The sequence below is a fragment of the Phocoena sinus genome, chromosome 6 (assembly GCF_008692025.1).
Source record: "Phocoena sinus isolate mPhoSin1 chromosome 6, mPhoSin1.pri, whole genome shotgun sequence".
In the NCBI taxonomy this organism is placed as follows: Eukaryota; Metazoa; Chordata; class Mammalia; order Artiodactyla; family Phocoenidae; genus Phocoena; species Phocoena sinus.
In genome coordinates this window covers 114,475,415-114,488,180 of record NC_045768.1, presented here as the reverse complement: position 1 = coordinate 114,488,180, position 12,766 = coordinate 114,475,415, and the positions used below count along the sequence as shown (strand labels likewise).

At 45.5% G+C, this 12,766-nt stretch overlaps 1 protein-coding gene across 1 annotated transcript in view; it reads right to left on the bottom strand.

Moving 5' to 3' along the window:
* The window catches only part of DDX60 (DExD/H-box helicase 60), an 82,503-nt gene that overhangs the window by 17,538 nt on the left and 52,199 nt on the right, over positions 1 to 12,766 (bottom strand). The window contains exons 26-30 of the mRNA XM_032635905.1: positions 12,005 to 12,163; positions 7,896 to 8,043; positions 6,371 to 6,523; positions 4,224 to 4,328; positions 2,465 to 2,665 (exon numbers count right to left, since the gene is read on the bottom strand). Of these exons, the coding sequence (XP_032491796.1) occupies positions 2,465 to 2,665; positions 4,224 to 4,328; positions 6,371 to 6,523; positions 7,896 to 8,043; positions 12,005 to 12,163 (766 nt within the window). The remainder of the gene's footprint in view (positions 1 to 2,464; positions 2,666 to 4,223; positions 4,329 to 6,370; positions 6,524 to 7,895; positions 8,044 to 12,004; positions 12,164 to 12,766) is intronic.

Below are 12,766 nucleotides of genomic sequence, written 5' to 3'. Positions count from 1 at the left end.
TAAATGCCGAGGTTTGGGCCAAAAGCTATATTCATCTAGCTTCACGTTTAAAAGGGTATTTAAACCGCACTGAAGCGAGCAGAGAGTGAAACCAAAAGAAAAAGCATGCACCCGCTTTCTTGGCAAACCACCAGCTTTGAAGGGATGTACTTTCCTTCAAAAGTGAGAGAACAGAAAAACCCACAAGAGATCAGTTCTTTTAAGAAAACAGACCAACTTCCTAAAATTACTCAGTCATGCTACAACTATTGGGCGTCTACACCAAGAATTAAGACAAACGAACAACTCTGGCCTCGGGTGCTTACGTTCCAGTGGGAAATACAGAGAAAATAAACATGATAGAGATGGTAGATAGAGACAGAGACGGAGACTTGCAGCTGTGTAAGGCGTGGCGTGTGCCATGTACAAATGAGCGGGGGTCCCAGTCGGCACGGCAGACGGGGGTCCATCGACAGCGCAGGAGGAGTCATGGCAACAGGCTAACAGCAGAGCAAGAAACTGAACAAGATGGAAGAGTGAGACCGCGCACACATCTGGGGGAAGGTTCTGGAAGCAGCAGAAACAGCAAAGCCGTGCCCCTGGGAGCGTTACGTGCCTGCTGTCGGTGGAGCAGGTGGTGGGCTCGTGCAGGAGAGCAGGACGTGGTGAGCCCAACAAGGGAGCCTGGGACCAGGCTCTGGAGAAACTTACAGACCATCACGAGAACATTGGCTTCTACTCAAAAGTAATCTGACCTATGAAAATGGTTTTTTTCAGAAAAACGCCTTTTGGAAAAATTCTTTGGCATTCTCAACGGAAGCCAAAAGATACGACCTCCTATGAAACAAGGCACGACCGCGTAAGGTAAATGGACAATATAAACTGACATTTAAAAAATAATACATGATTATGATGTGAAAGGGTGACATCGGAAGCAGTGCACAATCTCAGGGAAACAAGTCCAGCAGCAGAATGAACATCGACACGGTGTCCCTAAGGAGTAGATCTGAAACTTGAGAGTGCATGAGAGACGCAGGAGATGAACTCAAGTGTTCTCTCATAATGAAGAAAAACAACAGCGGAGAACAGGAAGACGACTTTCGATTTTAAAAGTTATAACTTTTTCTGGAAACTGATCGAAACGGAAGCAAAGATCTAACTTAAGAAATCTTTTCTTAGCTCCAGAACGACCTGAGCCCTGCACGATGCCGAGGTTCTTAACACTACTGAATTGTACACTTAAAACCGGTTAAGATGGCAAATTTAGTGTTACATGTATTTTACCGCGATAAAAACTTCTGAGCATGAAGACTGAAAGTTTTCATCATGTAATAACTAGAACGTCAATAAAACATAAAAGGAAAGACACACAAGATAGAAAATTCTGGGGAAAAGAATTTAAATATACAGACTTTTTAAAATACTCATATAATCACATAGGCAGAAAGAAATAAACTATAAGGAAACAGGAATTAGCACAGTTCCTCTAGAGGAGATTTCAAGAGTCTGTTCCTCTATGACAGTAAATGCCAGAGGGCAGGGAAGTGATTCTAGCTTGATGTGGTAAGTAAAAAGAATAGCCCAAGAAATTTATGCCCACACTTGAGTCTTTTATGTGTGAAGGTTACCGAGAGAGCTCCTCACACAGGCCAAGGCAAAGAAGACCAGCGACTCAAAACCTTTTTTTTTTTTTTATGCGTTACGTGGGCCTCTCACTGTCGTGGCCTCTCCCGTTGCGGAGGACAGGCTCCGGACGCGCAGGCCCAGCGGCCATGGCCCACGGGCCCAGCCGCTCCGCGGCATGTGGGATCCTCCCAGACCGGGGCACGAACCCGCGTCCCCTGCATCGGCAGGCGGACTCTCAACCACTGCGCCACCAGGGAAGCCCTCAAAACCTTTTTGAAAAAAATTTAAAAGTTTGCAAGAAGACGTATGCTTCTCTCCTGTATAGAGGTAAAAGATAAGAACTCCAACATGGGGAAGTTTTGGTCTACAATGATATGCACCTGGTCTGTAGGGGCGTCAACAACATGACAAGAGGCTGCTCAACACGAGAGCCAAACTAGGTGTAGGTGCTTTTTTTCTTCCTTCAACTTTCTGCATTATCCAAATATTCTTTGATGAACCTGGGTTACTTTCTTTACGAAAAATAAACTCTTTTATTACAAAATCATGAACACAAATCTTTTTGTAACCCCGATCTTTTAAAATCCATAGCTAGCACCCTTCACTCCTATGGGGCAATGTTTATCATACGTGAAAATAGTAATCTGGGGGCAACTCCAAATGCCCATTGGCCATAAATTCTATGACTGACAGAGACAACAAAGCTAATTATTACTCTCCCCACCCACCCCCAGTTCTCTACCAGCCAAGACACTAGCAAGCATTAAGGACTGCTGACTCCAAGAAGCTATCACTACGGATGTAAAAAAGAGCCCGGCCAGTAATGGAGACTCAGCCCCAGAAACCATCCCCACAGTACCTTTGCCTTAGCGTCCTCGGGGTCATCTGCCTTGGAAGCCAGAAGCATGAGTCTCAGGATCAGGGAGATGCTGAGAGGGAACTGCCCTCTCAGTTCAGGGACGTTGGATTTGATGAGCTTTTCGACTTTAGGGAGTGGAATACCAAAGAAATACACATCTCCCCCCAGGTCTTGACCTCGTCGTCCGGCCCGTCCAGACATCTGCAAACAGAATAGAAGCACAAAGTAAACCTTTCCTGAACAGTTTCTCCATCACAGTATAAGAACTGAGCCTTTTATACTGCATTAGAGCAAGTACACTGTGAAGACGTCCAACCGTTACAGAACTGAGACTAAAATCCAACTGGGTACCAGGCAGGAAATTCACCGTGGCTGAGACAGAGCTGAAAATGAGACATTCGTCATCCTGATGTGCTTATTTCAGTCCCAAAACTGTGCTAGGTATTTGTATAATGATATACAGCAAGAAGAAAAAAAGACGAGACCCTGGCTTCCAGTTCACTTACAGCTGAACTTACGAGTCTTCCTCTCTTCCTTCCCACCCCCCCCTTTGTCCCTTTTCTCTCTCTCCCCTACACACATGTGGGCTGAGTGACAAATCACCATAAAAACTGTGCACAAACTGAGGAGATGCAAGAGCGAGATAACATTCAGAAACGCCACTTGTACAAAGGAAGTTAAGAACAAACTCTTTACAGAAGTTATATTAGTTCTCCTTTAGTAAGTGCTCAGAATGTGCTAAGTCCTTTACACCTTTTTTATAAAGACCCTACAACCACTACCCCATGAGGAGAGTGTTATCATTGTCTGCATTTTACAGTAGAGTAACTGGGGCTTGGGAAATAAGAAACTCACTGTAGGCAAACACCAAGAAGCGAAAGACCCAGGACTCCAACCCTGGCATTTCCACTGCCAAGTTCACGATCCGTGATGCCGGCCCCAGACCCCTAAATGAGAGATTCCCAAAGATGATATGGGGGGAGGGTTCATGCCCAGCACAGCAGCAGAAGGAGAAACCCAAAGGACAGGGGTTGGTAAAATGGAGGAAAAACTAAGGATGTTGTATTGGGTAGGAACAAGGCCCATCAGGGAATAGAAAGGAAGTGTTCTGTGAGGAAGTGGGGTGGGGGGGGGCATTTGGATAAAACCTGTAATGTTGGCTGACAGATGTAGCAGAAATATTCACCAAGTGATCCTGAGCAGGTAAACCGTCTGCGTTCAGGACACAGTGGAGTCAGGAGGCCTGAAAATCAGGAAAACTGTTTAATGACTACAAGCTCGAAATGTATGACGAAAGACGGCGGAAATGGAAATTGCAAGGCCAAAATCAAAACCACTGGAGAATAACAAAGTCGGCTTGGTAGCACGATGCACAGCAGGGGAAAAGACAAGAGAAGCATGAACGAGAACCCCAGGGCGTAAACTCAGGGGCAAAGGGGCCGGACGAGGAGGGAGTCCTCAAGCACCTTGCACCTGTGTCTTCCCTACAAATCACTTCATTGAATTCTTGCAAATGCCATGGGACCGTTCTTATTCGGGGAGATAGCAAAGGAGGACCAGGCAGGTTAGAGATCTCACCCAAGGTCACGTAACACCAAGCCCGAGGCCGGCCCGCTATACCACAGCTAAATGTGACTGTCAGGTTTGCAGGAAAGTCCCCGTGAATCGCAGCACGTTTGCAAACCAAAGGCTCGCCTTTCTTACTCTTTTATTGCCCTATGTTAGCAATGCAATGGGGAGTTTCTGCATATCACAATACCTGTCTGTAGTTTAAAGCATCCAGATAGACTGAGTTTTGAGCAAAAACCACAGATTTACAAGGCATGTTGATTCCTAAAGCAAGTGTCCCCGTGGCGGTCACCACCTAGAAGGAGAATAAAACAGTTACTTCATAAAATAACATTTCAGTGGAATGCCATGGAGTGACTGAAAGCCTTGCACTACAGGATCTAGAACGTTGGCGTTCTTGCTATGTCATATTTCACTGCTCAGGGCCTTGCCCCTCACTCTTCTCTGCCCAGAATACTCTTCTCCCACGTATCCATTTATCTGGTTTGTTCAGTCCCCCGCTCAAATGTCAAATAGAAATTTCTGGACCACCACATCCAAAATGATGGCCCCGTCCTCATTATGCCTACTCATGGCATTAATGACAACCTCAAGTGTATCATCTGTGTGTTTACTGTCCTGCCTCAGACTCCAAGCCCCTTTCACTATCGTGTACCCCACCCCCGAAAAAGAGTACCAGGCATATGACAGGTGCTCAGGAAATACTCTGTAATAAATGACTAGAAAGGGAACTTCCCACAACAGGGAATGATACTGTTATAGACCCACTTACGGGCAGTGGCCAGCCTCACCCACTATAACTTATCTGTGAAGACTATTTCTATGGAAATAAATTATCTAAGTAATAGAGCAAATTAAGTTTCACCTTTTTCCCTGAATTGCCATAATAACTGACCAGAAAAGGAGTAGGGAAAATTTTACAGTTTCTTAAATAATCTATTTTTACTCATTTTCTTTACATATAATGCTGGGTATTTCCAATTGTTATTTCTATTTCTATTGATTATCATAAAGTCATAGTTGAGGTTAATGGTGAAGTATATGGAATAATTTTCTTTAATTATTCTGAACCTGATATCGGTACTCTGTCAAAATGAAACACCCCATTTATTAACTGCTTTTATAACGTTCTTCAATAAGAACATGAATGGGAAAAGAAAGAATATTAAATTTATACTATAACTAGAATAAATACCTTTTGAAAAATGTGTTCTCAATAACAAAGCTATCTCTGTTTCCACAGCACTCTGCCTAGCGGGATCTAGTTATCCATTTACTAAGCTACTGGTAATTGAGCAACTACTATATAAGATACTATTTTAGACCCAGGATATGCTGATCAAAATAGTTGTGCCTCCTTACCTCAATTCATAATCATGTAAAAAATTTTGTTTCTGGTTATTGACTTTTAAAATAAATAAAAAACTTGTTATCAGTTAAGAAAAAAAGCTAAACAAAGTTGTTAATGATACATTTTGGGTTTTTTTCCAGATTACAGAATTACCCTTAAATTAGGATGTCAGATTTTTCTTCAAGATTTATTTATTAAGACTAAACGATACTCCCTAGAGTAACAGAATCTATCTCTCCCCTCCCCACCACACACAAATACAATGTACATAATTCAAAAAATTAATGTGGCAAATTAGAAAAAGTCAGGGTCTATTTTAAAATATTACTCAATGTCTAAATTAACTAGGAAATCATATAAACCCTCTTCGTGAATGTATCCAGGGGATCCCCTCACATCTTTATGGGACACACCAAATACATAACAAGGGCTGGGTGTCAAGTGATTCAGGGAACCTTCCTCCTGTCCGCCACCAGGGACAGGACAGAGTATGAGGATGGTACCGCTAAAGTCTGCCGAGCCGTGCAGCTGGCCCCGGGGAAGCAGTACATCCTTGTTCTTATTTCTCCTAGTACACCGGGAAAAGATCTGATCGAAATGCTACCCTGAACGTCCTCCACACCCATGAAAAGACATCTACAGCCAAAATCACATGAACGGCTGACAAAATGCCATGAACATTATAAATGAAAAGTGGGCGTTTATTCCTAGATCGCCACAGGTGTATTTCAAACACAGTTGGAAATAGTTGGAACAGTACTTGTTTAGGGGATACTTGAACCTCACGAAAAAGAGATAAACTGAGTGAGAGATTTCAAACCCCCTCCCTCAACTAAATGAGATGGAAAATGCAGTGGTATTGTGGGACGTTAAAAAAAAAAAAAAGACATAATTAGATTGGAAAAAAAGGTTATTTTCCATTCGTTATGGGTGCTCAGCTTCATACAGACAGAGTTTCAAGTTATAAAATGAAGAACTTTACTTACCCTAATAAATCCTTTCCTAAAAAGAATCTCAACTAACTGCTTTTCTTTGGCGCTCAAAGAGCTGTGATGATATCCAATCCCTCTTGCTGCCAAAGCCTTCAGTTCGGCGCCTTTCCTTGAGAATTTCACTCGGTTAAACACCCTCTGCAAAGTCTGAAAGGAGCAAGAGTTTTAGGGATTTTGATCATCTCTTATCTAATTTTAATTTAAATCAGAATTTAAAATGGTGAAATGAAAATAACAGGCACACTATATAATAATTTAGCTAAATGAGGCCAATTATTTGAAATTAACTCTACATATAAAAACCATTTTATGGGAACAACAGTAACTATCAGACATGTTCCAAAGTCTTGGAGCAGAATGTCTCGCGCTGTTTCACCCCATTTCAGGGGTGAGAAGTACTGACCAAGCAGTAGACAATCCCCAGAGGAGGTGTGAGTGTAGCCGCTCCAGCCTGAGGGAGGTCAGATCAGCCCTAGGAGTTCTCCCTGGGGAGAGGGATTTCTCCAAGCAGCGCAGGTTCCTTACCTTACATGGTCTGGGAAGGCTTCCTTCTCACTGTAAATTGGTCACAGATAGCCTTAAAAATATCCCTGCCCTAAGGAGGAAATCCACTTGCATGCAGAGTTTTATGTGCTAAAATAAACACTGCTTATGAAAGAGAGGAGAAAAGAAAAAAACCCCAAACCCTAAATCCAAAAGCAAAATACCCTCCATGTACAGTCAACTACACAATGGGATATCAAGGACCCATGAAATGATGATGGTTCCCGAAAAGGAGGAAACCGTGAAATTTACAAAAGAATGTATACGATAGAATGCACATATACGCACACAGGCATATGCCTGTATGCACTTATGTGTGTATGTATGTGTGTGTGCATGTGTGCATGTATGCGTGTGCACGTGTCTGCAGGCGTGTGTGTGTGGTCACAAAGACACGAAAGGTTCATCCAGAAGGGCAGTGATTACTTCCGACGGTTGGCATGGCTTTTCTTGTTACTAATTCGTATTTTCAAATCCGTCTACCAAACGCATGCATTATTTACACTATGAAACATTTTGAAGAAGAAACGGCATACCACATTTAGATATTTCAATGTCTTTTTGGTGGCATGTTTTGACTGTAACACAGAAATCCTGAGCTTTAGAGAAACTGTGTATGTATTATTTCAAGCGTATTGGACCACATGTACCGAAATATTCGGTTGAGGCGTGTGAGACCGGAGAGTAGAATTCAGGCTGTGAAAAACAGTACTGCAGGAAGAAATAACAGAAGGGCAGCCACCCCCAGGGGTTAACTATTAACAAGCAAGAAATCTTCTACAAACCTAATCCTGTCTTCTTCAAACATGCTCCGCAGAGCCCTCAGGGTTAGGTACAGACAGAAGGCCATGCACAAGGATTTCTATTCTGGAAGCGACGGCACTGAGGTATCACACCCAGGAGCGTCTGGAGCTGCGTGGTAGTAGCGGGCGTGTGAAATGATTTCCAGGAGCATTGCTCCACCCTAAGGACTCACCTCAGCATCTATGGCCTTCTGATCAGCATATGTGCAGTCCTGAGGGATCTCCAAGTTCTTCTCAAGACGCTTGAGGAGATTAGCACATTCAGCTTCATGGATTAGGCTTTGATCCATATTTCTGGGATTTTTCTGGCTTCTTTTATCTCTGTTTATAAAAACAAATTTTAAGTAATGAACGGCCACATTTGGCCGCCACAGGAAGCCCGGGACATCCTTGATCCCCTCATCACCCAGACATGCACTGCTACATACCCCCAGACCACCCTGAACCAACCTTCTCCCTCGGAAGCTTCTGGAACTGGTGGCCCCTCATCAGAAAAGTCCCCTATTGTGTCTGAATATTCCCCTCCCTTCCTCCTACTCTAAGCATCCTTCTTGCCAAATCCAGTTCTCCCAATATGACCCCCCTGTCCCGTGCTAAAGTGATAAGCATTTTCTCTTTCACAGGCTTGGAGGAAGGTAGGTGCCCCCGGCTCCACATGGCCGAATGCAGGCCAGCTCCTTCTCTCCTCCTGCTACAGCAGCTCTGAGTCTGGTTGCCAAGGGCTCTTGGCGACACCATCCCCTGAAGAATTGCCCTCTGCTGACAAGAGCTCCCAAGAAATGCCTGTAAGGTTACAACACCTCTTGGGACTGGGAATGTAGCCCCCAGCCAGTACCTGACTGATAAGAGGTACAGGAAACAGCCCCCTCGACCCACACTGGCACCATCCCGCAGTGCACCCAGGCCTCCCGGTTGGCCGGGGTCAGCAATATTCCAGCAACACCACACCCTTACGCCTCTTCCTCACTTTCCCTCTGTTGCTTCGTCGCTTTCTTGCAGGTCCTGCTCAAGCACACCTCTTCCACAGATCACTTCCATGAGGTCCCATCTCAGATCTCTGCGGGGAATCTGGCCTAAGACACTGCCCCACAAACACTGGCTTGGACTCAGTCACCAAAGCGCGTTATCTATCACTCCATGGGAACCGCCTTTCACAGACACCCACAACTCTCGTCCTTTCTTGGTTTGTCTTTGGTGAATGAGAAAAGCTGCTGCCCTCTCAGTAAACAAAGGATGCTGCATCCATCAAGCCACTACAGTCACCCCGACGGTGAACCCTGAGGGAACTCAGGACGGAGACCCACGGGCTGCCCACCGCCAAGTCCGCAGCCTCTGCAGCCCGCCTCCGTGGTGCACCCCGAGGGGACTCAGGATGGCAAAGCACAGGACACTGGCCCCAGCGCTGAGGTGCAGATCAAAGGAATGATTCCAGTGAGCCCAGACTCTTGCATCTTCCCATACACTGAAAAGTGCTACTCCTTAACTTGAGATGTCTGGTTTCCTTTAATTAAGAGTCATCTTTTGATGTTCCGACTACCTGGCCTTCGTTGCAAAAACTCCTCTACATCCTGGCTCCCCCCTTACCTCTTGGGAGCAGCCCCTCAGAGCTGTCTGAGAGGCTGCGTCCCGGGCTTAAGTCCTTAGAACGTCCAGCAAATAAAACCTAATTCTCAACTTTTAGGTTGTGCTTTTTTTTTTCAGTCGACACTCTCGCCTTTGCACATAAGACAGCTCCTAATATGAGAATATGTGCTAACCAGTGTCCCGTCTAACTCCATTTCAGGGGTGAGAAAAAAAGACCAAGCAGTAGACGCGCCACCAACTCACTTCCTAGGACATTCCCTTCACCTCCAGGGGCAATGCCGGGACCAGCACAGGCAGAGGGCTAATGGAGGCCCCCATACTGTTGTCTAAGGATTTCTAAGTTTTAAATTGAGGTACCAAACTTTCAGATAAAATACATCCTCCTCCTACCCCGACAGATAAAGCTCCGTAACCACCTGGAATCTGAAGGGTGAGAGGGAGCTCCAGGGGGATGTCTCCTGAGCTGCACCAACTCCTCATTTTAAGGGAATGGCTGCAAATGGGGAGGCCGGCTTGGGGTTCTCTGAAGCACAGGGCCCAGGGCAAGGGTCCCAACACCCTCAGTGTAATCATGGTGCTGAACGAGGTAGGAAAATGCTGACGGAAAGAAAATGGACAACCTAGAAGTTGAGAATTACGTTCTATTCGGTGGACATTCTTAGGACTTCGAGCCCAGGAGACAGCATCTCAAATAACTCTGAGAGACTGCTCCGAGGAGGTGATGGGAGGAGCCAGGACGCACAAGAGTTTCCGCAACAAAGACCAGGTGGTCCGAACATCAAAGGATCACTGCTAATGAAAGAAAACCAGACACCTCCACTTTAAGGAATTTAGCGCTTTTCTGTGTATGGGAAGATGCAAAGTCTGGACTCACTGGAATCATTCCTTTGATGTGCGCCTCAGCTCTCTGGGGCCAGTGTCCTGTGCTTTCCCATCCTGAGCCCCCTCAGGGCACGCTGCCGGGGAACGTGGAGGCTTGCTGTCTGCAACGTCCTTTGTTTACCGATATGACAGCAGCACTCTTAGTTCACGAAAACATTCGTCTTATTTTTAAAGCTTGGCTTGTTGGTCACTAATGCAACGTGACGTCGTGACTGCCAGCGTCCTGAAGAAAAGCTAAGTGTCTAAGCTGTCTAGTGACTGAAAAGGCTGACACCTACCATCACTTCCAGGGAAACAGCGTAACAGGCAGAAGGAAGAGTCACAGAAGTGTCAGCATGAAATTCTGACCTGCTCCGGAATGTGAAAAATCTGAGCCCGAGAAGCTCTAAAAGCTGTTTCAACTTTCAGGGAAGTAACTACCAATCATTGCAAAATATTTATGGACCAGCTGTGACCTGCCAAGCAATGTGTTAAGACTGTAAGCAGCTCTTTACAGGAAACCGCCCTCAGCAGGAAGCCCCTTTCCCTGTCACTTTAGCAGAGCCGTATCGTGACTTTTCACCAGGCACCCCATGCTCTACTCATCTCCCGCCCAAGTACACCTTTCAAGTCTTTAGATCACACAATACTTTGCCTAACATATCGGTTCTTTCTGCAGATCAAAGAAGGAGGAGAGAAGAGTCAGTAATTAACAGGTGACCAGATCTCTTCCCAAGCTTCCCCTTCAGTAATCTCCCCAACGAACGGCGTGATGGAGAGAACACCTAGAGGAAGATGACGAGGATTCCACGAGCCTGCACACAGTGGGGGACGGCGATGACCCTGACCCCCCATCTCAGTGATTACCTGAGATTACTCCCCTCCTTCCCTTTAAAACTTCCATGGCCAAACAGAATCTCAGAGGTGGTTTTGGGGGAACACTGAGTCCACCATCTCCCCACGTTGCCGGCATCCTGATTAAAGGAACCTTTCCTTTCTGCCGACATCTGTGAGTATGTAATCGGGTCCAGCGAGAATTAGGACCCGAGTCATTCGATAACAACTGGACAGATTAATAAAAGAGGAAAATGCACGGTCCCTGCTGTGAGAGAGCTTAACGATTTAGGAATAAGACAGCAACACATCGTAATCGACCTACTAAATACTGCAGCGTAACAAGAGCCCGGGAGAAAGGGCACTAAATCTAAGTGGGTCATGAGGGCAAGCTTCAGAGAGGCACAGCGAACTCATGAGCAGAAGCTCTGGGGGCGAGCGGGGAGCAGGGACCTCAAGGCAGAAGGGCCATGTCACGGGAAAGTGCAGGAGGACGTGGCACGCAGGGAGAAGAGTAAATATTGAGTATTGAAGGATGAGAGTAGTAGGACGTGATCTGAAAAAGTGAGGGCAAAACTCCAAACGTGGTGGTCCACCAACAATGGCCCAGGAGAAGGAACAGTGAGTGTGGGTAAGTTAATCAATGAGAATGTCAGCCAGAGTGGTGTCAGCTACACCGCAGGGTGGTGAGCCTCGGAGCTCCCAAGTCCAAGAAGAAGACCTCTGTGATCGCCCAAGGAAGATGCAGGCCCGTCCAGACCAGGCTGCCACTGAGGATGGGAGGGTGGGAGGAAGGAAAGACGCATCTCAGACGCAGAGTCATCAGAATTAGACACCGAGAACAAGGCACGAGCCAGGAGCACACACAGTTCTCCGAAGCACAGAACCGGCCTGGAAATAAGGGGCAGCTAGGATGTCTGTATAGCTCAGTGTACATTCCTGTTGGGACTTGCGACGTATTTCAGAGCCTTCCAACCACCAGTGTGTTGAGTCACATACTCACATGGTCTTCTGTGTCTCAAGGGATTTTCTAACTTTTCGAAGTTTGCTCTCCATGTCATAGGCCTCCTTATCAGCCTTGAGGGGCCTTCTGCTCTGTTGCTTTATCTCTAGGAACCTTTTCACACTTGTAGCGCTTCTCTCTACAGCCCCTAAATTAAATCTGGAAACAAAGGAAAAGAACGCTTGCCTTGAAAGTAATGTGATAAATACAATTCAGTCATATAGCCATCCACTGCTGGCATCCTGACACACAGCTGTTGAGTTTTTAATCTCCACTTTTATGAGCTTCATCCTGAACAGGCACACGAGGTGTCCTGGGTCGGCAGACCCATCATTAACCGCCTTACAGGAAACAAGAAGTCCCCCCCTGGGGCAATGACAAGCAGAGCCCCCAGAGATTTCTCCTGGAAGAGGGGTCAGGCACGCCACAGGCAAGGAACAGATAACAATGGATTTTCTCTATTTACAGAAGAGAGATGTTCCTTCTTCCTCTCTTAAGAGGTGAGAAAAAATTGTTTTACTCCTTTTTATTTATTTTTATTGTTTAGTTGTTTTTGTGTCTAATTCCACTGGTCTTTAGGTCTGTCTTGTAACAGCATCAAAGACCGTTAGTGTTAGATAAATATATGTAAGTCCAGATATTTTGTTTTCCCAAGTATAGTTGATTTACAATATCATGTTAGTTTCAGTTGTACAACATAGTAACTCAGTATTTTTGAAAATTCTATTCCATTTAGGTTATTACAAGATCAGGGCTATCATT